This window comes from Heteronotia binoei, chromosome 10 (assembly GCF_032191835.1).
Source record: "Heteronotia binoei isolate CCM8104 ecotype False Entrance Well chromosome 10, APGP_CSIRO_Hbin_v1, whole genome shotgun sequence".
Lineage (NCBI taxonomy): Eukaryota > Metazoa > Chordata > Lepidosauria > Squamata > Gekkonidae > Heteronotia > Heteronotia binoei.
This window is the reverse complement of record NC_083232.1, coordinates 783,127-805,877: the sequence shown is the minus strand read 5'-3', so window position 1 is coordinate 805,877 and position 22,751 is coordinate 783,127. Positions and strand designations below refer to the sequence as shown.

Genomic DNA, 22,751 nt, shown 5'->3' with positions numbered 1-22,751 from the left:
TTGTAAAGGTGCCCCTGGACTCACACTTTGTCCTGTTGTTTTAATGCAACACAGCTGCCTACCTGAATGTATGCCTGCCACAAACAGCAGGGGGTGGGAATCTGGAGATGGGGGGGCACACTTAGCACTACAGCACCCATGAACATCTGGAAGGCGGCCAACTCCTAGACATCTTCTCTTCATTCTGTGATCTCCGTGCCACAAAGAAGCTGAGCTCCCATTGCAAACAACCTGGGCCTGGAGGAAATGGCTGGAAATCCCCTGGGGCAAATGTCCTTTCCCCACTTTGCTTTCAGCACTGCTGCTCCTATCATCATTTTTAAATGCCCACCTTTGTTTGCTGTTGAATGACGCCTGGCACAAACAAAGAACTAGAGCTTCCGTTGCAAAGGGTATGCAGTGTCTCGAGGATCAGAACCTGAGGAGCTGACTACTCCCCCTGACCTGTTTAGTCATTTCCTCCCAAAAGGTCTCACTGTGGAAGAGGGGGGGGGGAGATAACCTAGGACCATGATGCTCAGGGCAAACCTCAGCCTGCCGGAGGGTCTCCGTGCCAGCAACAGAGCAATGTCTGAGTCCACCTTGAAGACCAACCAAGTTCCCTTCCGGGTAGAAGCTCTGCAGGCCGGAGTGCCAGGGGCCGGGGAGGGCACGCGGCAAAGACAGGATCCCATAGGGCCAACGGTAGCTCTCCAGATGTTTTTGCCTACATCTCCCATCAGCCCCAGCCAGCATGGCCAATGGCTGGGGCTGATGGGAGTTGTAGGCAAAAAAACATCTGGCGAGCTACCGTTGGCCACTCCTGCCCATAGAGTTCAACCTCCCAAGCAGCCTTGTCTCCATTTGTAGTTGGGAGGTCGGTCGTAGTTCTGGGAGACACTGGGAAAGCACTAGCCTTTGGAACTTCTCACCACTTGAGGAAGTGGAGGAGGGGGCTTGAAGCCATCCAGTGGTCTTTTTAATGAGATGCCCCATTGGAGCCTCCTGACTTTAGGCCAAGGCCGAATCTAAACACGGAGCACACACGCACACTCTCCTGTTGACAGGGCAAGGCTGTGCAAAGGAGGCCAGCCCCCCAGAGTGGCAGACGTAGTGGCTTTGGACACGCAGCAGGCCACTGTACAAGCATGCTGCAAGGATGTGCAACCCCGCAGGGAGTTCGCTTTGCCGCTGCCTCAGCCAGTGTTGCAGCCTGGGAAACTCAGGCAGGGGAGGGCAGCTTGTCTCAGGACCTTGAAGAATGACCCACGGAGTGCTGTGGGGCCTGCTGAAACTGCTGCTCAGGTCCAGCAGAAAGTGCCCCCCCAGGACGCCTGTATACTGGCAGAAACGACTGTTTGACCAGCCTGCCGAGGGTCAAACTCTGTTCAGTTCAGCCAGGCCCGTAGCTACGAGGGGGCCTGTGGGGGCACAGCCCTCTGACTTTGGGGCCCCCCCATCAGCTCCTTCCCACTGCCCTCCCTTCCCTGTCACCCAAATCCGGTGTGGGGTGGGCGGCAGAAGCAGCCCTCAGCTTCTGGCTGCCAGTTAAAGGGCCCGCTGATCAGCTGATCGTCAGGCCCTTTATTTTTTTTTCAAAATTTCTATTTTAATTGTATAAAACAAAAATACACAATACATATAGACACAGCAAACCAACCCTCCTACCATCCAACCACCTTTCACCCACACATACAGGGAGTTTAAGAGCTTACAATATACATTTCTATTCTCTCATAACACACCCCATACTTTTAGCCCAGTCATATATTGGTTCCCAAGTCTTTTTACACTCCTCAAATTCCCATCTCTTAACCTTGTAGTCAAAGTATCCATTTCGGCAGCTTCTAATAATTTAGATAAGAATTCTTCCTTATCTGGAATTTTGGGGCCTTTCCAATACTTTGCATATAAGATTCTAGCGACGGTGATCATATGAATTAATAATTTCTTCTCAGGTGTAGGTAAATTCTCTTTACATATACTCAGTAGGTACAATTCCGGAGAGTGTTTAAACCTTTTTAAAATTCTTTGAGCCCAAATGTTAATTTGAATCCAAAATGTTTTTGCACTTTCACATTTCCACCAAATGTGGTAAAGTGACCCCTTTACTTTCTTACATTTCCAACACTTGTTTGAATAACTTGGATATATTTTAGCCAATCTTTCCGGGGTGAGATACCAGCGATACATCATTTTGTATAAATTTTCCTTAAAGACCGCTGATTTTGTCAGTTTTATGTTTTGTTCCCAACCCTTTCCCCATTCCGCCAATTCAATAGTATATCCAGAATCCTCTAACCATTTAATCCAGCTTTCTTTCACCATTTCATTTTGCATCTTATTCTGTAATAACCAATTATAAATTTTCGAGATAACTTTTTGAGAATCGTAAATCAATGTATCAAACTCATTTAATTTCAAATTTTTGGGGAAGCCAATTTCTTTATCAGATTGAAATCTTGACTTTACTTGGCACCTGACCCACCAATCCGGTATTATGTTGCCATCTAATTTTAGGTTATTTTCATTATCCAACAATGTGCTATAATTATAAGAGCTCCCCCAATCATATAAGTTTGGATGCATGGCTGCCTCCACCGGTGATACCCAAAGTGGAGTATAAGAGTAAAATTTACTTCTAATTTCCATCCAGATCTTATAAATCGCTTTTCTTATTTCATGGTTCAAAAAAGTGCTACTATTCTGGGGGGCCTGGTGCCAAACATATGCATGCCAACCTTTAACTAATCCTGTGCCTTCGAGTACTAGCAATCTTTTATTTTCCAATACCAGCCCATGCTCAACAACATGCTTTATAATACAAACTCCATTCCGGTAACGCAAAGCCACCCAGCAGCAGCAGCGTCCCCCAGAAGAGTCACCCGAGGCCCACACTTCACCCTGGCATGGCCGTCAGGCGTGAGGAGGCAAAGCACATCCAGTCACATGGCTGCCCAGGCTGGAGTCATGCCTGCTGCCGCCTAAAGGGACACCTCCGTGCTTACTGCCGGCCAGCCAGTGCCAGTGCCAGGCAGCTGAAACCAGCTCCACCGGGGTGGGGCGGGGCGGATCACGGGGGGAGCAGTTTCTTTGCCTGCTGCCAGGCAGGACGCAGTCACCTTCCCCAGTGGACTTGACATGGACTTTTGGGGGAAAGGAAAGGTGCCAAGATTGAAAGGCTGGTGTTTGTTGGGTCCCTTCCCCCTGTGCACCCCCAGGCCCCTCCTCCTCCTCCCCACTGGCACAAGGCAGGCTCTGGCTTTTGCATCCCTCTGCTAGAAAACCAGACAGACTTTCTTGCTCTTTTTCCCATCCGGGCAGCCGTCCTCTGCTCCCTGGGCTAGGTAGAACACAAGGAGAGGGGGCTTTGCAAACCCCCAAGGGGTCAAGCTCACCTCCCCCTCCCCGCCTCGGTGACTCTCCAGTCCCAGGGACTCCTCCTAGTCCTCCCCGCTGAGTGGCTGGCACTTTGGAGCTTTCCTTCCTGGGAGCACCCAGCTCACTTCCACCTCGCAGGCAGGCCCAGGCCCTGGCCAGCCCCCAGCCCGCCCCCTCAGCGCATGTGAGCAGGGGTTGCGGGGCTGGGGGGACGCACTTCAGCCTCAACCCCAGACACACTCATTCACACGCACTCTTTTTCTTTCAAGGTGGGATTTCCGGATCCCCTGGAATTACAGTTTATCTCCAAACTACAGCAACTTGTTTGATGTCTTTTTAAAAAAATGCCATTTAGCTACTAACATTGTCAGTCTTCAACTCTTTTATGTTCTTATGCCAGCTAAAGGGCCTGACGATCAACTGATCAACAGGCCCTTTAACTGGCTGGCTGGGGGCTGCTTCTGCCATCCACCCTGCAGGATTTGGGTGACGGGGAAGGGAGGGCAACAGCGAGGAGAGTCTTCTCTTCCCTCCTTGCCACCCTCATCCCCATTGCCCTCCCTTCCCTGCCACTCAAATAGTGTGCGGAGCCCTTTAACTCGCAGGGGGAGGCTGAGGGCTGCTTCTGCTGCCAGCCCCAATGCTCTCGGCTTGGTGCCCTCCCTTTCCCATCATCCAAACAGCACGTGGGGCGGGCGACAGAAGCAGCCTCCGATTGATTTGAAGGGAGTGGGAGAGAAGTCTATGGGGTGGGGCTGCTGAGTGCCCCCCGAAAAATTTAGAGGCCCCCCAACCTTCCATATCCTGGCTACGGCCCTGAGCTCAGCTAAGGAGGTGTCTGACTAGGGGGCAGGGGGGCTCTGTTCAGCTCCAGAGCCCTGCAAGAAGGGTGGAAGAGGGGCTTCTGGCTTCCTTCATGTGCCATTTGTGCCAGCAGTAAGGGCTCTGGCTGCACGTTTCTGCTGGCAAAAATGGCCCAGGAGGGACGCCTGAAGCCAACTCCCTCCCCCCTCCCCAACACTTCAGAGCCAACCAGAGCACTTTTGAGGAGAGTTTTCCTGTTCACATGAGTGACAAGATTCAGGTCCAGCACCCTGGATCCACCTTGTGTAACATCCAGTTTGGTCCCAGTCTTTCCCCCCCTCCCCACCGCATTTCTCACCTGCAGAGGGGAGAGCGCCCTCCCCAACTCCTGGTGCCTCCCCCAAGCATGGGCAGCCCAGGAACCAGCCAGTGGGGACAACCACCCAGCTCTTCATTGGTTTTTATTTCACAAGGGCACCAGCTCACAAGGAGGCAGGTCTTTGCCCCAAACACCTTACATTTAAAACTGAATTACAGTATTCCAAAACACCAGCACAGAATCCACTGCAATCTTATCAAAGTGCTAGAAGAGAGCTGGTTGCGACTGGAGGAGGCTACATATCCCAATCGAGAGAGGCTGTGGCAGGGTGTGGGGAGAAACTTGGCAATTCAAAGGGCAGAAGCAGGCGGCCCAGCGTGGTGTACGTGGGCGGGGGGAGATTCCCCTGGGCAGTCTGCGTGGAGAGGCAGCAAGACGCCAGAGGTGCCATGGGGCAGGCTCCCACGCAGTAGGGGAGGCCCCAACCAGATTAGGCAGCTGTGTTTTCTTTGGTGGGCTCCTCATATGGAGGGGGCACTTCTGTCAGGGGGGCTTCCAGATCCCCAACTGTGATGTGGTCCTCAGTGTTAGCCTGCAAACAAAGCGGAAGAGTGAAGAGGAGTCATTCCTTGGGGAAGAGAGAAAAAGGCCACAGCGGGCGCAGGGTGTGGCCTGCTGTACCTCAGAGCCCTCGCTTGGCTGAGGCAGGCCCACCGGTTAAAGAGGGCCTGGGCACATCTGGTGACCTCACGGTTCATGGCAATCTCTCCTGGAAGCATGCCATGGTCTCCCATGGGGTACTTTCCATCCCACAGGATCCCACATCCTCCCTCCCTGCCCATCCGCCATGTGCTCTCCCCAAATACCCGTGGTGTGCAACAGAGAACGCGCAGGCCGTATCCAAAGCAGAAGAGGGCGATTCCCAGAGCGGCCACAGAGAAAATCAGCAGCAGGATCTGAGCACCGCTAACAATGTTCTGGGGAGCAAAAAAAAAAAGGACTGGCTTGAGGAAGGTCCATGAGGAAGGTCCCATGACTGCCTCCTCTCCCTCCTCGCCTCCTTGTTCCAGGCTCCTGTGAAGAACACCCCATGGATGGGCAGAGGTTTGGGGGCCAAATCTGGACAGTCAGGCAGAGCCTTTGACTTGCAGCTCTAACGGCAGCTGTGATCTCACCAACCTTCCCTTGCAGAGTTTGCAAGCTAAACAAGGGGGGGGGGGGGGTTCAAGCACTTTTCAGCTGTCAGTGAACTTGGTTTGCTCAGAGTTACTTTCATCCTCAACAGGAAGCTGAAACAGTTACAGAAAAGTTAGCTTTTTAACAGAGATTAAGAGTTGAGACTTGAGAGTGGTGTAGTTTGGTGTAGTGGCTAAGTGTGCGGACTCTTATCTGGGAGAACCGGGTTTGATTCCCCACTCCTCCACTTGCACCTGCTGGAATGGCCTTGGGTCAGCCAGAGCTCTCTTATCTGGGAGAACCGGGTTTGATTCTCCACTCCTCCACTTGCACCTACTAGCATGGCCTTGGGTCAGCCATAGCTCTGGCAGAGGTTGTCCTTGAAAGGGCAGCTGCTGTGAGAGTCCTCTCCAGCCCCACCCACCTCACAGGGTGTCTGTTGTGGGGGAGGAAGGGAAAGGAGATTGTGAGCCGCTCTGAAACTCTTCGGAGTGGAGGGTGGGATATAAATCCAATATCATCATCATTATCTTGCTATATCAGATGCAATTTATAGGCACTTACTGATTGGCTTATTTGCACGTGTTAATTATCTCATATTTAGTTATGAACCAATCAGTTATCAAGATAACAATCACATGATTATGACAGGGTAGATTTAGGGAAAGGTAAGACTGAGATGTTTCTATAAAAATTCACTCCCGTGACAGCCAGTCAGAGTTCTCTGGATGGGCGTCTCAGATGAAGAAGACAAGAAGAGATTTCTGGGCTCTTAACAGTCCCTAAAAGCAGCAAGACAAAAACCTGAAATCTGATCTGCTTTTAAACTGTTATTTGCTATAACACGATTAAGCAACTCTAGAACGTTCCATAATATTTGCATTTCCTTTCACACTGATTGTAGGGCTCATGCTTCTATATATTTTCCTGTCTTGCTGCATAAAAAGAACAATTTCTCATCTCAATGAAATATAAACATTTCTACAGGTTCTCTGTCTGGCTTGCTGGTTCCATTTCAAAGAACTGAACATACTTCCATTTCTCTTGTATATTATCAGAACTAAAAGTTGATAATCACCCTTTAATTGATAAATCCTGGAGAAATTGGCTGCTAAACCATTTTTATTTTTTCACAGACAAAGCCGTTAAAAGTGCTCAGTTCAGGTCCTCTAGAGTCTAACTGGATGCAGGAGGGAATCTCTCGTCCCCCCTCCCAGGGGCCGGGAAGCCTTGCTGGTCTTCTGGTGTCAGCAGGGGCAGAAAACAGGGGGAGGTCTCAGGAGCCCCGAGTCAGCCCCTGGCAGGAGCCCCCTTTCCCCCAACGTCACCCACTCCCTGGCTCCCGCTGCCGTCTCCTACAGCTGCTCTAGCCCACAGGTTCAAAGGTCATCAGCCCTGCTTGTGTTCGGAAGCTCAAGTGCAGTCAGGGTCTCGGGACACAAGCTGTTATGCCGTAGCTATTCAAAGAGATCTGGAGAATGAACTTCTGCTTGGCCAAGTCAACATGTGTAGATGGGCGGATCCTGGGAACTCTAGGAAGCTGGCCCTCGATGTAGTGCAAATTATCATTTTTCTTATTCTTAAAAGCAAAATACTAAAAGCACAATCACAGACGATTCCTATGAGAAGAAAAAATGGAAAAAGCCTAAAGAAGCCAAAGTGGCTCCATAAACAGCTCTCTAAAGACTTGAGAAATAAAAAAGACTCCTTTAGGAATTGGAAGGAGGGCCTTATAACCAAGGATGAATTTAAACAAATCACCACTGCTTGTAGAGAAAAAGTTAGGAAAGCTAAAGCTCAATAAGAGCTTAGGCTGGCCAAAGATGCTAAAAAGAACAAAAAAGGGTTCTTTTCTTATGTTCAGAGTAAGAAAAAGAGCAAGGACATGGTAGGCCCATTGCGAGGGCAAGAAAGTGAAATTGTAGCGGGTAATGAAGAGAGGACGGAACTGCTCAATTCCTACTTTTCCTCAGTCTTCTCTTCTGAGGGAAACGGTGCTCAACATGGCAAAAACAGAACATATAAAGAAGGTATGAAGTTCCAACCTAGGATCAGCATAGGGGTAGTACATAAACACCTAGTTTCTTTAAAAGAAACTAAGTCCTCAGGGCCAGATGAATTGCATCCAAGGGTTCTAAAGGAGCTTGCGGATGTAATTTCTGAGCCTCTGGCTATTATTTTTGAGAATTCTTGGAGAACAGGAGAGGTGCCGAAAGATTGGAGGTGGGCGAATGTTGTCCCCATCTTCAAGAAGGGGAAAAAAGAGGATCCAGGTAACTACTGACCTGTCAGCTTGATGTCTATACTTGGAAAAGTTTTAGAACAAATCATCAAACAGTAGGTCCTAGAACATTTAGAAAGAATGGATGTGATTACTAAGAGCCAGCATGGTTTTCTCAAGAACAAGTCATGTCAGACTAACCTGATCTCTTTTTTTAAGAAAGTGACTACCTTGCTGGATCAGGGGAATGCTCTAGATAGAGGAAGAACTCCCTGCCCGTTTGAGCAGTTCCTCAGTGTAACAGGCTTCCTCAGGAGGTGGTGGGCTCTCCTTCCTTGGAGGTTTTTAAACAGAGGCTAGATGGCCATCTGACAGCAATGAAGATCCTGTGAATTTAGGGGGAGGTGTTTATGAGTTTCCTGCATTGTGCAGGGGGTTGGACTAGATGACCCTAGAGGTCCCTTCCAGCTCTATGATGTTATGATTCTATGCTGGACTGGCTGAATGGGAACTCCCCGTGTTTTTCTGAAGGAGGGAAGGATCTTCGGACAACTGACTCTTTTATGCCTTCGCCAGTAGAGAAGAGCCAGAGTCATTGCCCTGTGACTGACAATAGTGCCTCCCCAGAGGCCAGAAATGCTGCGAGTCTTTCAAGTGCTGCTCTTGGACTCTGGCTCTTTTCTCCTGCTACAGAGAGACTAACACTAGTGCTGTTTTGGCATGTGAGAAACATCTTGCTGTGTGTGTGTGATACAGGATCTTTTCCTTCTGGACCTGAATGAGTTCTCACTTTTTTTTTTTTAAGAAAAGCCCTTCCCTGCAGGGACTTCTGGTTCAGCTCCCCCCCCCCACCCAGAAACATCAAAGAGCTTCACTTGCTTCCAATCCCCCCTCCCTCTGGGCTGTGATGACCTCTGACCTTGCAAAGAATAGCCAGGAGCAGGTCTAGCAGGCACAGCTCTTAGAAGTCGGACACACACACACCCCCCCCCCCCCGCAAGTTCTAGGGATCCAGCTCCCCAGCCCACGCCTCGGGGTGGGGGGGCTCAGGAGGATCTGCTCACCAGCAGGTTCATCATCCGGTTCTTGCATCTTTCCACCCTCTCAAGATCGTCCGGTCTCCGGGTGGGCTGCCATGATCCATAATAATCCCGTTGCCTGTTGCACGCATCATTAACCCAGTAGGGCGTGTAATGAAGGTAGGGCAGCTCTGCTACCCCTGTTGCCAGGCCCACACAGCCAGCCACAAAACTGGCCAGGTTGAAGAAGATGGAGAGGAAGGTCTGGGGGGAGAAAGAAAATGTCCAGAGGGCGAGCCTCCACAGGAAGAGGTGTCCGAGGCTTGGGAGGGATGCTAGAGGAATGGCTCCCAAGTGGGTCTGAGAACAGCCCCCCCCCCAAACCCCTCCAGTCACTCACCCAGCAGCAGCCCCCGCGTCTCTCGCTCACCACACACAAGGAGCCGGACACCACAAACTGTGAAGGAAAGGAAGGGCCTGGTGGGTGGGGGCAGCAAGACCCTCCCCTGTCTAAGGGGCACCTGATTGGCTAGCTCTTAGTCCAAATTATGAAGGCAAGCTTGGAGGATTTGCACTCCCCCCACTAGAGGGGCCGGTCCAGAGCTCCTGCCAGGGGAGAGCAAGACCCCCATGACCCCCCCCTTTGCCCCCCCCCCAGCCTGAGCTGGGAGGGAAAGGAGCTGGGCATTTGCCGCCTGGATGCCCAGACTGCAGGGACCTCCCACCCTGCCAGGGCTTGGATGCCCCTTTCAGAGCCCCCCCCCCCCAAATACTCACCAGGCTCCCCATCCAGAAAGGAGCCCCTGAATATCGCATTGGGATATAGTCATTCAAGAGACAGAGGACTCCCCCGAGGCCAAAGCACATGACTCCAAGCAGGATCTGGGCCCCCTGCAAGGGAAACACCACCCGGTCACAGACGCCCCCGGGAAACCACAGAGGTGTGAGAGAGTCGCTTCTTCTCCCCCCTCCTCCCAGGTTTCTCCCATCGCTGACTTCCAATCAACTCTGCAAGGGAGAACCAGTCCTGAAGGTCAGAGAGGAGATGTCTCTGAGCATGTACAGAATACCCTTTCCTCAGGCTGAGTGTCAGCAGCGTAGCGAGACAGAAGGGCCTGCCTCTCGCTTGGTGCACAGAGTGGCTGGAGTTCCAGGCCAAGAGTGAGCCCCAGCCCCTCCCTCTTCAGACAGGAAGCCGAGGGCACCCCTCCCTCAAGTAGGGCCACCAGCCCTCCCCTCACGCCCCCCCGGCCTTACCCCCAGCACTTTCTGCTCCCCGTTGCATGGGGCTCTTCCAGGGGATGGGGCAGGGGCTGAAGACTCCAGGGTCTTGGGGGCAGGACCCAGTCTGGGCATCTTCCGGCCTGCGGCTGCCATGGCCTTGACCAGGTAGGACAGCGAAGACTCCTGGCAGATGTTGACGTTGATGACAGTCTTGCCAGAGTCCTCGACGGAGACCTCAGTCCCGTTCACCTTCACCAGGCTGGCTGCCATCGCGCCCTCTCCTCAGGAGCCCAAGAGCAGCAGCACAACACCCCTGGCGGGACAGAAAGAGGGATGCCGGATAACAAGGCGGAGCAGAAGAGAGTGTGGGTGTGGCGTAGCCAAGAGATCTGGTGGAAGAATAAACATTGGAAGGGACCACACAGGCCCAAGAGGCGGCATCTAGAAAGCTGCCTTCGGAAGTGGTTTCTCAGAGAAGTAAAGACAGAAGGACATGACCACCCTCTCTCTCCCTTTAACCCCACTCTGCCCCTCATGGCTTCCCCAAGCCCCCCCCCCCCCGGCTGCCAGGGAGCATCCTCAAGGGCGCTGCCGGGTTCTGAAGTCCAAGCCCCTCCTGTTTGTCTTGGGAGCCGCTTAGCAAGTTCGTAGGAGACTCCAGGCTGGTTTCCCAGATAAGACAGGGAAAGGACCTTCTGGGGATCATATTGCCCCTATGAGGAGAGGATATAAATATAGAGAGAGGGAAAGAGCTGGGAGGGGAGGGAAAGATTAAGAGGACTGGTGCCCTCCATCCAGCAAGCAGAGGCCTTGGGGTTTGGACAGAGGAACACATTTCCTGTACCCTGCAACCAAGAGAACTGGGGCAGGTGGGGCAGTAGGAATTGCAGCGTTCCTGTGTTCTGGTGGGCTCTGCCTCAAAGGCAGGGTGCCTCCCATCACCCACTCCTCTCTAGCTGTGGGTGGGGGCAATGTCACCAAGGCCCCCCTTCCTCGCAGGGTGCTGTTTGCCCTGATGACTCCCTCTTGGCCAAATTCCTTTTTTGGAGTGGGTCAGGCTGTGCCAATGGGTAGCCAAGACCCAGGGCTGGAGGCTGATTCCCTGATGGGGCCGCAGGGGCCCGCAAAGACAGGTGCCCCCCTTGGTCTCTCAAGGCAATCCCAGCCGCAAAGGCAGGCCTTCCCGAATGCAAGGTGTAGCCACGATCAAGCGGCCAGGTGAGCTCAATTACCTTTCACTGCCCTTGCCTGAATGTCTCCTCGTCTACCAGGCTGCTTCAGGTTTGGGGGAAGCCTCCACCTGGCCAGCCCTTCCCTCTATGCAGCCTCGATGCAGCAGAACAAGGTCTGAGTGCAAAAGCATCTTTAAGGCTGACCCAGCTTGGTTCTGGGGAGAAGCTCTGGTGTGCAGGTCCACTTCTTCACATACTCAGCCTGGAAACAGTCACTTCCTGTTACCTTTCTGGGAAGATTCTGCCCCCCCCCCAAAAAAAAACCTCAACTCAGAACCACAAAATTGTCAGATTCTCCTACTGGATCCCTGGAGCCTGGTTTCTTTCCTGCTGGCTGGGATGTCTCCTTGCCACAGGGGTTTCAGCCAGAGGCCGGACTCTCTCCCCCTCTCTCCCGGCTGTCCATGTGCACCTCCTTCTGAGCACAGCAGTTTCCCTTTTCTTATCACAGGGTCATTTTCCAGTTCCTCTCTGCTTACACTTCCCTAAATAAACTCCAAACCTCATTTTGGCAGGTTGTTTCCTGCTTACCGGTGGCCTTTCAGAGGCACCAGGAGCTCAGCACTCTCCAGGGAAAGACCCTGAACTCCCCCCCCCCATCTGCTGCCCTCCCCCCTTGTTGGCAGGCTGTGGATGTGGCCTCACCTCACCTGTCTAAGGATACATGTGAAAAGAAGCAATGTGGCAGCAGGAGAGAAAAGTGCCCCCCCCAACAAAGGTGGCCAGTTTATGCTACCACTTAGGTCCTCCTTTAAATGCAGAAATATTTCCATTCCATCTCTGTGTCGCTGGTGGGTGGGAAGCTCACTCTCAGCCTACTGCCCAAATATTGAAAGTTTGGGGTGGGGGGTTGAGCAGAAGCTTGCAGTCCAAATGGTGGAAGTTAAGTTGATTTTGTTGGATATTGTAACTCTGCATGCATGGGAGGGAAAGGGTTAAGAGGATTAGAGTACACTTGGCAGCCGGACCTTTCTTCTTCTCCTCCTCCTCCTCTCTCTCTTACCTGGGCTTGGAGCTGTAGCAAGTCACACCTTTTTTAAAAGTTAGTCTATCCACAATGCATTAAATATACCTACACAACTATAAGTTGTGTACCTACACAACTACCTACACAAGCATAAGATGTGCTTGTAATTTTGTAAGTAAAATTTCCTTTCTCTTGTTCCCACTGGAGTCAGGTCATCTTTGTAGTTTCTTTGAGCAGTAATTCCCCCTTCACCAGGCAACATCGGGGTCTGCTGGGAATACCTCACCTTGTGGGATGGGTGGGGCAGGCAGGGCTCTTGCTGCAGCTTGCTGCTTCTCCTGGGCTCACCCTCGCCTTACCTTTCCTGGTGCTTTTGTTTGAACTTCCTGGTTTGTGTTTTCGATCCTGCCTGCTTCAATAGAGCCAGTTTGGTGTAGTGGTTAAGTGAGCAGACTCTTATCTGGGAGAACCAGGTTTGATTCCCCACTCCTCCACTTGCACCTGCTGGAATGGCCTTGGGTCAGCCATAGCTCTGGCAGAGGTTGTCCTTGAAAGGGCAGCTCCTGGGAGAGCCCTCTCAGCCCCACCCACCTCACAGGGTGTCTGTTGTGGGGGAGGAGATTGTGACTGCTCTGAGATTCAGAGGACAGGGTGGGAGATAAATCCAGTATTCAATATCATCATCTTCTTCCTGTGCATACAGAAGCTGGAGCGAGTCACACATCTGGAAAAACCCAAGCATCTTTCCTCTAATTGCTTCGGCAAAGGCGTTGGTGGCATCTTCCCACCACCCCCAGCTCATAGAACCCTCTTTCTGTAACAAGCCCCAGGGCAGAATTCCAATGGGGGAGGAGCGAGGATACTTGGGAGCAGAGTTCCCCCAGGGAGCACCAGTCACTGCAGAAGCAACGGCAGGCCACAGGGGCGATTTCTGGCAGCGGCTGGGCAGCAGGAGGTGTTTCTGCTTGTGTGCTCTCGCTGCAGCTTGCTGCTTCTGCTGGGCTCACCCTCGCCTTACCTTTCCTGGTGCTTCTGTTTGAACTTCCTGGTTCGTGTTTTCGATCCTGCCTGCTTCAATATCCAGGGGAGGATTATTTTGCAAAGGAAAGGAGAGGTGCCCTGGGCAAGCACCAGTCGTTTCCCACTCTGGGGTGACGTTGCTTTCACAACGTTTTCACGGCAGACTTTTTCCGGGGTGGTTTGCCATTGCCTTCCCCAGTCCTCTACACTTTCCCCCCAGCCAGCTGGGGACTCAACCTTGGGCTGGCTCCCTGAATCCAGCTTCCACCAGAATCGAACTCAGGTCGTGAGCAGAGAGTTCAGACCACAGTATTGCAGTACTGCTGCTTTCCCACTCTGCACCATGGGGCTGCTGAATGCTAAAAGGAAAGGAAAGGTCCCCTGTGCAAGCACCAGTCGTTTCCCACTCTGGGGTGACGCTGCCTTCACAACATTTTCACAGCAGGCTTTTTACAGGGTGGTTTGCCATTGCCTTCTTCGGTCATCTACGCTTCCCCCCCAGCAAGCTGGGGACTCCTTTGACCGACCTCGGAAGGATGGAAGGCTGAGTCAACCTTGGGCCGGCTACCTGAATCCAGCTTCCTCCGGAATTGAACTCAGGTCGTGAGCAGAGAGTTCAGACCACAGTACTGCAGTACTGCTGCTTTACCACTCTGCGCCACGGGGCCGCTGAATGCTAAAAGGAAAGGAAAGGTCCCCTGTGCAAGCACCAGTCGTTTCCGACTCTGGGGTGACGTTGCCTTCACAACGTTTCCATGGCAGGCTTTTGACGGGGTGGTTTGCCCTTGCCTTCCCCAGTCTTTTACACTTTCCTCCCAGCAGGCTGGGGACTCATTTGACCGACCTCGGAAGGCTGAGTCTACCTTGGGCCGGCTACCTGAACCAGCTTTCGCTGGGATAGAACTCAGGTCGTGAGCAGAGTTCAGATCACAGTACTGAAGTGCGGCTGCTTTAGCACTCTGCGCCACGGGGCCGCTGGTTTTTTGTTTGTTTTTTTCTGTAAAACGCCATGATTAATTGCGGCTGTCAGGCAGTTTTTGGAAATATACATTATTTCATATAGATTAAGGCCCATGGGCAGGGCCGAGGTCAGTTCTGGGCCCCCTCGATGTGTGTGTGTGTCGGGCGGGGGGAGCTGCCTGCCCGCCCTAGGGCCTGGGGTCCGTCCTCAGCGCAGCCCTCTTCCGGGTGTGGTTGGGGGGGGGGGCAGTTCAGAGCTCCAGCGAGTACAAACTCCCGCCCAGTTCCCAAGGGCAGCCCTGCCGGGCGCCGGTGTGCAGCACAAGAGCCGAATTCGAATCCAACCGCGCCTTAGAGACCAGCGAGGATCCCAGGCAGGGCGGGAGTTTCCCAGAGTCAAGGCGCTCTGGCGGAAGGGGGGGCGCTCCGACTCTCAACAGCTGGTGGCGCCCCCCCCCCCCGGAAATCCTGTTCGGACTCGAAGGGGCTCCAAATTAAAATTCAAGAGTGAGCCGTGGCCTCCTCCTCGTCCTCCTTCCAAACCAGGAGCTTGGCTGGCTTTCAGGAGCAGCTCAGAGAGCCCCCACCCCACCCCGTTTAAGAAGATGCGCTGTGGAGAGTCCCTAGCCTCCCCCCCCACCCCCGCCAGCGGCTGCGTGGAGCGCCCAGCCCCCAACCCCCTGTTCCCGCGGGGGTGGCTCTTCCCTTCCAAGCCCTCACTGAGCTCCGGGGGGGGGGCACCACGGTGCAGGGCCTTCCCTCCGCAGCGCGTGAGCCCGGCGCTCCCGGCTGCGCCACAAGCCTCGACGGAGCCCCCTCACGCGGGAAGCGGCCGGAGCTAGAGCTCTGGGTAGACGCTCCCCACCCGGGGGGAGGCAGGCAGGCAGGCCCCGCCGCAGCCCCGGGAAAGCGGAGTCCCTCCCTCAACTCACTGGCAGCGGCAGGCGACCGTCGGTGGGAGCAGCGGCCACGCGGGCGACTCAAAACTGGAAGGCGAGACTCTGCACGGACTAGTGGCTCCTCCGAGAGCGCCAACCTCCCCTTAAGCCCGGCGGGAGGGAGAGGGCAGCCAGCCACGCCCCCCGCCCCTGCGGCTTTGGCGACGGGTAATGCCCGGCCTTGCGTCAGCCGCCCCGTCCGGGAAGGAGGAGGAGGAGGAGCGCTTCGCCGCGGTCCCCCCCCCCTGCCCTGCCCTCCCCTCGGGCTTCCTCCTCGCCCACTCGGAAGGAACAGCCGCGGCTTCGGGGGCGCAGGGGGGATGAGCTCCCAGCTGCAGTGGCTCAAGAGTAGCGCCCCTTCTTTGCAGGTAGGGAGGGAGCGAGGGCATCCCAGGGGGCTGGCAGGCTGCGGACTTCGGCGGCGGCGGCGGCAAAGGAGACTGGTTTGTATGGGCTAGCTCACCCCCCCCCTCCAAGATCAAACAGACCAGGTGCGGCTGCAGCCACCTCCACTCCCCCCCCCCCCCCCCTTATACTCAGCAATAAACTGATACCGGATCCCGCGTCTGCTGAAGCGCGCTTAGAGAGCACGCGAAAGCTTCCCTTGTGAATAAAACGAAGTCGGTTCTAAAGGTGCCCCTTGGCTCCCATTTTGTTCTGCAATAAACTGTGTGGCTCTCTCGCGCTCTGGACTCCCACTCGCTGCAGTGAAACCCCCCCAAGGGGGGCTGCTCAGGCCCTGAACGCCTGGCTTTGGGGAGGGGCCCTTGGGACCGCAGAGAGTTCGGGGGGGGGGGCGGGGGAGGCAGAGTTTTAGGCTGCCCAAGAGTGCAGCGGCAGCGGCGCGCCCGGTCCCCTCCCCGCCTGTGCGCAGCTCAGAGGGCGGAAACTGGCCCAAGACGCCCCCCCCCCTCGCCCTGGGACTAGGAGTTGTGTGGAGCGCGCGCCCGGCCATAGCGGTGGGTTCCCCCGGCCCCTCTTCTCATTCATCCAACAAAAGGAGGCCTCACAGGGGTGCCAACCAGAAGCTCCCCCACAAACAAAATCTAGTAATTTGCCAGGAGTTGGCAACCCCGGCTGGGAGCGGGCCCAGCCTCCCACTGTCCCAAGATCTCCAATCTGGTCCCTCGAGGAGGTCTTACTTCGAAGGAAACCTGACCGGGATCGATCCGGCTGCTGCTGCTGCTTCTTCGCAGTCCTCCTTCTCCTCTGCGTGCAAAAGCAAACCCCTCCCCGCCCCCCCCCGGAAAAGCTCCTTTCCTCTCCTCTCCTCTCCTCTCCTCCTCCTCCTCCTCCCTTCTTGCTCGGCCTCTCCAGCGAGCAGCGCGGCAGTTTTCGGATTGGCCTTCTCGTCTCACGGAAAGTACAAGGAGGGCAGGGCAGGTGTTATTGGACGCACCTGTTGGAGTATTTCAGCCCGGGCTTTTTTTGAGCAGGAACGCAGTTCTGGCTGGCTTGGCGTCAAAGAGCGGGCCTAATCCGCACCTGAGTTCCTGCTGGGCTTTTTCTACAGACAAGCGCTGGCTTCATCATTAGTTAAGAACCAGCTACCACATTTTAAGAGCGATATAGACAAGCTGAAAGAGGTCCAGAGGAGGGCGACGAAAATGGTGAGGGGTCCGGAGACCAAGTCCTACGAAGAAAGGTTGAAGGAACTGAGGATGTATAGCCTGGAGAGGAGCAGCTGAGAGGTGATCTGATCACCCTCTTCAAGTACTTGTCCTATAGAGGATGGTGTGGAATTGTTTTCTGTGGCCTCAGAAGGTCGGACCAGAACCAACGGGTTGAAATGAAATCAGAAAAGTTTCCGGCTCAACATTAGGAAGAACTTCCTGACCCATAGAGCGGTTCCTCAATGGAACAGGCTTCCTCCTCGGGAGGTGGTGGGCTCTCCTTCCTTGGGGGGTTTTCAACAGAGGCTGGATGGCCACCTGACAGCAATGAGGATCCTGTGAATTGAGGGGGAGGGGTTTGTGAGTTTCCTGCATTGGGCAGGGGGTTGGACTAGATGACCCTGGAGGTCCCTTCCAACTCTATGATTCTACCTAGATGATAATCACATGCCTAAGTACATAAAGTTATCTATAAGAATGCAATGATGTGACAGACAGAGGTTTACAAAAAAAAATCCTGCAAGCAGTTTGAAACAATAACCTGAAAGCTGGTTTTTACCAGAAGAATAGATGCTTTTGAGCTGTGGTGCTGGAGAAGACTCTTGAGAGTCCCTTGGACTGCAAGAAGATCAAATCAGCCAGTCCTAAGGGAAATCAACCCAGACTGTTCCCTGGAAGGTCAAATGCTGAAGCTGAAGCTCAAATACTTCGGCCACCCAATGAGAAGGGAGCACTCCCTGGAGAAGATCCTGATGCTGGGAAAGACAGAAGGCAAAAGTAGGGGACGGCAAAAGAGGAGATGGCTGGACAGTGTTACTGATGTAACAAACACGAATTTGAGCAGACTTTGGAGGATGGTGGAAGACAGGAGGACCTGGCGTGACTTTGTCCATGGAGTCGCAAAGAGTCCGACTCAACTGTGCAACTGAACAACAACACAACTAGAGTCCCTTGGACTGCAAGAAGAACAAATCAGTCAGTCTTAAGGGAAATCAACCCTGACTGCTCCCTGGAAGGTCAGATGCTGAAGCTGAAGCTCAAATACTTTGGCCACCCAATGAGAAGGGAGCACTCCCTGGAGAAGACCCTGATGCTGGGAAAGACAGAAGGCCAAAGAAGAAGGGGATGACAAAAGTGGAGATGGCTGGACAGCATTACTTATGTAACTAGCACGAATTTGAAGGGACTTTAGAGGATGGCGCAAGACAGGAGGGCCTGGCGTGACTTGGTCCAGGGGGTCTGGTCGTGAAGAGTCGGACTCGACTGTCCTTTGCTTCCCATTCCCCCTCCCCCCATGTCATGATGGCTGCAAACGGCTGATCTCAGCTGCTGAATCCCGCTAGCAGAGGGGTCTGCAAGAAGCACTCGGAGCAAGTCTCTGCCCGAGCCTCTCTGTCTTGGCTGTTTGTGCAACTTTTTTAAAAAGAGGAAATTCCATCCTTGCATCTCTCCTCAGCCACTATCTCCATCCATTTGCTAATATTTAGCAGACGTTCTAGTGATGGCGGGACTGCTTCAGAATTCTCTCTCTCTGGCACGATGCATCACATTTGACGTCGACTGACACGGTTTGAAGCTTGTTGCTCACACAGTTGCCTGTAAAGTAAAGGCATGACGCGCTTCTGGGACAGGGAGCTCCAGGGGGGAAGGGACAAGAGAGCTGGGTCTGAGGACCACCTCTGTCTGTCTGTGTGTGGGGGGGTGTCAAACTCATTCTGACATAAATGAGACCTTCTCGGGCTGGGCTGGGTGTGTCATAAAATGCAATGCCAGGTAGTGGAAATAGAAACTTTATAAAGGACACACACAAACACAATTAAAGATTTTTATGCTTAAAAGATTAACACTCTTGCAATATTTTGTTTATTGAACCGTTTCTGATAACTAACACCTCTTGCTCTGAATTACTGCATCACAATCTGGAGACAATGTCTGTGCTGTAGCAATCTTGAGTGTGCTGTTCAGGTGTTATTCAGGTGTTATTCAGGTGTGTATCTATAAGTTGCAAACCTACTTTTGTACGCAAGTTCTTTTAAGTGCTGGTCAGCCAATAGAGAGAATGGAGGCTTTGCTCTGAAGCTGCTGTGTGATTGAGCAAGCCTGAAAAGGCAAGCTGTGATGCAGAAGGAAGCAAGAGAGAGGGAGAAGGAAGCAGAGTTTTGCAAAGAACTCTGCAGCATAAGAGAAAACCACAATGTTATGTTGCATGCTTTCATACATTACAGTCACCTCTCTCTCCTGGGGGATCGGAGGAGGAGGAGAAAGAGAAGAAGTTGCATTGAGGCCCCAACCTTAACTAAGGGAAGGAATCTCAAAGCAGCTTCCAGTCTCCTTTCCCCACAACAAACAGGCTGTGAGAGCTCTGGCAGAAACGCTCTTTCCAGAACAGCCTCTGCCAGAGTTATGACTGACCCAAAGTCGTTCCAGCAGGTGCAGAATCAAGCTTGGTTCTCCCAGGTAAGAGTCCCTGCGCCACCTCTACTACCTGCGCCACCTTTACTACCTGCCACCTCTCTGATGCTCTAAGAGGGCGGGTCCCCTTATGGATTAAGAACTGGTTAAATGGCAGGAAACGAAGTGTAGGAATCAATGGACAGTTCTCAACCGAGGGCAGTATTGGACCAGTCCCATTTAACTTCTCCATCCGTGACCTAGGAGGAGGGGCGAGCGGTGTAGCGACCAAAATCTCAGATGAGCTATTCGGGCTGGGAAAAGCCAACCGTGAAGGGCTCCAAGAGGCCTCCCTTCCACCGCCCGGGTGAGGGGCCAACGGGCCTCCTGAAGTTCACTGGCGGGAAAAGTCAGGGGACGAGGCCAGAGAAGTTCTCAGTTCCCTTTATGCCTAATAAGGAAGACGCAAACACAGAGCGTCTGAACAGATCCACCCCCACCTCCTTTCCCCAGCGCAGCTGCCAAACTCTCGGGGGCCTCCCGGGAACTTCCTCCCGCCGCGCATCCTGCTGTGTCCGGTACCGGCCTTGGACGGTGCCCACACCCCGCCTTGCTCCTTCCAGCGGCTGGCAGAAGCTCTCCGCCCGCTTGGATCGGAGAAACCGAGGCAGTTGCTCGCTCTCCCGAGGGCGAGACCCCCGACGGCCAGGGGAGGAGCTGTTCGGGGCGGCCCAAGGGCCTGGCCGGCGAGGAGGCGGGCAAGCGGGCGCTCTGCGTGGCCACAGAAGCCGGGCCCGGACTCCATTCCAGCAGAACGACGCGACACAGCGGGCGGGGGGGGGGGCACGGAGCCCTTCCCCAAGGCGCCAGGAGGAGAAGGAAGCCCTCTCCGCCCCCAAGCAGGCCGGTCCGGGGACTGCCGTCCATTCCCCGCGGGGCGCAGGCTTCGGTCTGGTGCGCGGCGGTGCCGGAGTCCCCCGCTAGTGTGCTGACCTGAGCCGCCCCCCTCCTGCTGCTGCTGCTGCGGGGCACGCGCCCCCCTCCCCCAAAAGACGGTTCCCTCCCTCGCGCCCCGGCCTTCTCCCGGAGAGCTCCGGCAGCCCCGGTCAGGAACCGACGCCCGCCCGCCCGCCAGCATTCGCCCCCCTCCGCCGGGGCATTGCGACAGCCGCGGTTCGCGCCCAGGGCCCGGGCAGCTGGAACCCCCAAGGCTGCCGCCGTCCCCGCCGCCCCTGGCTGGAGAGCCCTCGCGTGCGGCCGCCGACGCCCGCCCCGGCCCTGCCTGCCTGCCTGCCAAGCAGAGGCTCTGCCGCCCGAGCAGCCTCAGACCAGACGGCCGCGGGGGGGGGGGGGGAGCCTTGCGCGGAGCCCCAGGGCGCACCTGCAACTGCCGGGGGGTGAGCGCACCGCCACCGCTCCGGGAAAGAGCGCCCAACCATCAGCGGCCACAGCAGACCCGCAAGGGCCTCTCAGCCTGCCCACGCCCCCCCCCTCTAGAAACACCTGGGGATAGGCACCAAGAAGGGGGTTGAGGGGCGGGGGTATCCGGGGGCACCGCCTTGGAGACATGAACCCCCAAGAAGCTGCCTTCTCCTGACATCCCCCCCCCCGTTGGGGTCCGAGGAGGTCAGTCGTTCGTGCCTGCTCTCCGGGGTCTCAGGAGGTCTTTCCCATCCCCCGCCGCCTGGTCCTTTTTCTCTGGAGATGCCACCTGGGCCTCCACTGGGGCTTTCCCTCCACCTCCTGCTGCCTGCCTGGGCTTTTCGAGGGAGACGCTGCTGCTGGTGTCCAGAAACGGACTTGGTCTGGCAGTCGTCTGTGTTCCTCTTGTTTTGATTTGGTCTTCTGGTGCGAGTGCGCATGCCTTTCAAAACATCACATGACAACACCCAGAGTGAAATATTTGCTGGAGGGTAAGCAAAGTATCGAAGGCCATTTGTAACATCAGCGGTTGTTTGCAGGTGTCTGTGAGTAATGGATCTGTCAAGTCAATTGGTTTTGACAGCAACTAACACAGATGTAATCAGTGTCCCCTCTAAGCGGAGTGAGCGTGAGCTAGCTCACAGATGTTTAGCCTCCGGCTCACACATTTTTGCCTTAGCTCAGGAAGCATGACCCCAGAGCGCACACATTCATGCAGCAGCTCACAACTTTGATGCCAGCAGCTCACAAAGTAGAATTTTTGCTCAGGACTCTGCAGCTTAGAGGGAACATTGGATCTGATGACAGTTGGTGATCTAGATCCACCTTGTTGGAAGATCTAAATCAGACGAGGGATGGGACTCGGTAGCCCATCCAGGTTGAAGCTCAATAGAGATGTCAAGCCAGGAGGTGAGGTTCTGCTGCACATGAGGAGGCCTGGAGAAAAACCTTCTGAAGACTGCTGGAGGTGCTGCTCGTCCTGCTATTGGAAGCTGTTGGAAGCTGCTAGCAAGTTATTGGTGAGCTAGTTAATCTTTGTTGCTTTATAGTTTTTTGCTCTTCTGCACACCCTCAGTCTCTAACTTGTATGTTTTTATATTTGTAATCTGTTGCAAACAAATGTACTTTATTCTAACTTTAGTTGGAGTGAGTCTCTGTGTTTCAGTGCCTGTTTCACACCACCGCAAAAAGAAACCTCTTGTTTTGATTTTGAACATACGAACATATGAAGCTGCCTTATACTGAATCAGACCCTTGGTCCATCAAAGTCAGACTGGCAGCGGCTCTCAAGGGTCTCAAGCTGAGGTTTTTCACGCCTACTTGCCTGGACCCTTTTCTGGAGATGCCAGGGATTGAACTTGGGACCTTCTGCTTACCAAGCAGATACTCTACCACTGAGCCACCGTCCCTCCCTCACTGTTACTTTTCCAAGCACACTTGGTCAAAACAGGTATTGGTTCTAGGATGGGTATCTTGACAGTTGGGAACTGATAATGTTGCCAACTTCCAGGCGAGGCTTCAATGTCTTCTGAAATGACAACTGCTCTCCAGATGACTGGAGAACATGGCTGCCTTGGAGGGTGGACTTTGTGGCCTTCTGCTTCTCCAAGATTCCTCCCCCCCCCGCAAACCCGACCCTTTCCAGCCTGCACCCCCAACCCAGTGGCAGCAACCAAGGAGTGAAGCTGGAACATTCTTTAGCCATGCCTAGCAGTCGCGCCGCTGCTGCTAGTACTAATGAGCCACAGCAAGGATTGCCAACTCCAGGTGGAGCCTGGAGAGCTCCCAGAATTATGACTGAGCTCCCAGCTACAAAAGGAAACAAGGTCTGGGCTCCTTTGGAGGTTGAACTCTACGGTATCACATCTCTGCTGTGTGCCTCTCGCCACCCCCCCCCCCCCAGGCACTGCCCCCCAGATCACCAGGAATTCCCCATGGCAGAATTGACAGTCTGCTTGTGAGACCTGCCTCCGCTAGCCACATCAACTTTCTGAATTACTGTTAGGAGGCATTTCTCATTGGTATTACTGCAATGATGCCCTTTTGGTTTATGGACCTCTACAAATGGCCATCAAACATCTTCTG

At 54.1% G+C, this 22,751-nt stretch overlaps 1 protein-coding gene across 2 annotated transcripts; it reads right to left on the bottom strand.

Annotated features, from left to right (window-relative positions):
* Positions 1-4,610: 4,610 nt before the first annotated feature.
* On the bottom strand, positions 4,611-16,571 carry TMEM176A (transmembrane protein 176A). 2 transcript variants are annotated; one of them, XM_060247883.1, is made up of 7 exons: positions 16,383-16,571; positions 10,157-10,436; positions 9,677-9,790; positions 9,300-9,356; positions 8,945-9,163; positions 5,350-5,460; positions 4,611-5,075 (listed from the first exon to the last, which is right to left on the bottom strand). In XM_060247883.1, exons 2-7 carry the CDS (start codon positions 10,391-10,393, stop codon positions 4,974-4,976), a joined length of 840 nt encoding a protein of 279 aa, XP_060103866.1. In that variant the 5' UTR covers positions 10,394-10,436; positions 16,383-16,571; the 3' UTR covers positions 4,611-4,973. The 2 variants fall into 2 exon arrangements, with proteins under 2 accessions (XP_060103866.1, XP_060103865.1); XM_060247882.1 differs by lacking the exon at positions 16,383-16,571 and adding an exon at positions 15,235-15,392.
* Between the last annotated feature and the right edge of the window lie 6,180 nt (positions 16,572-22,751).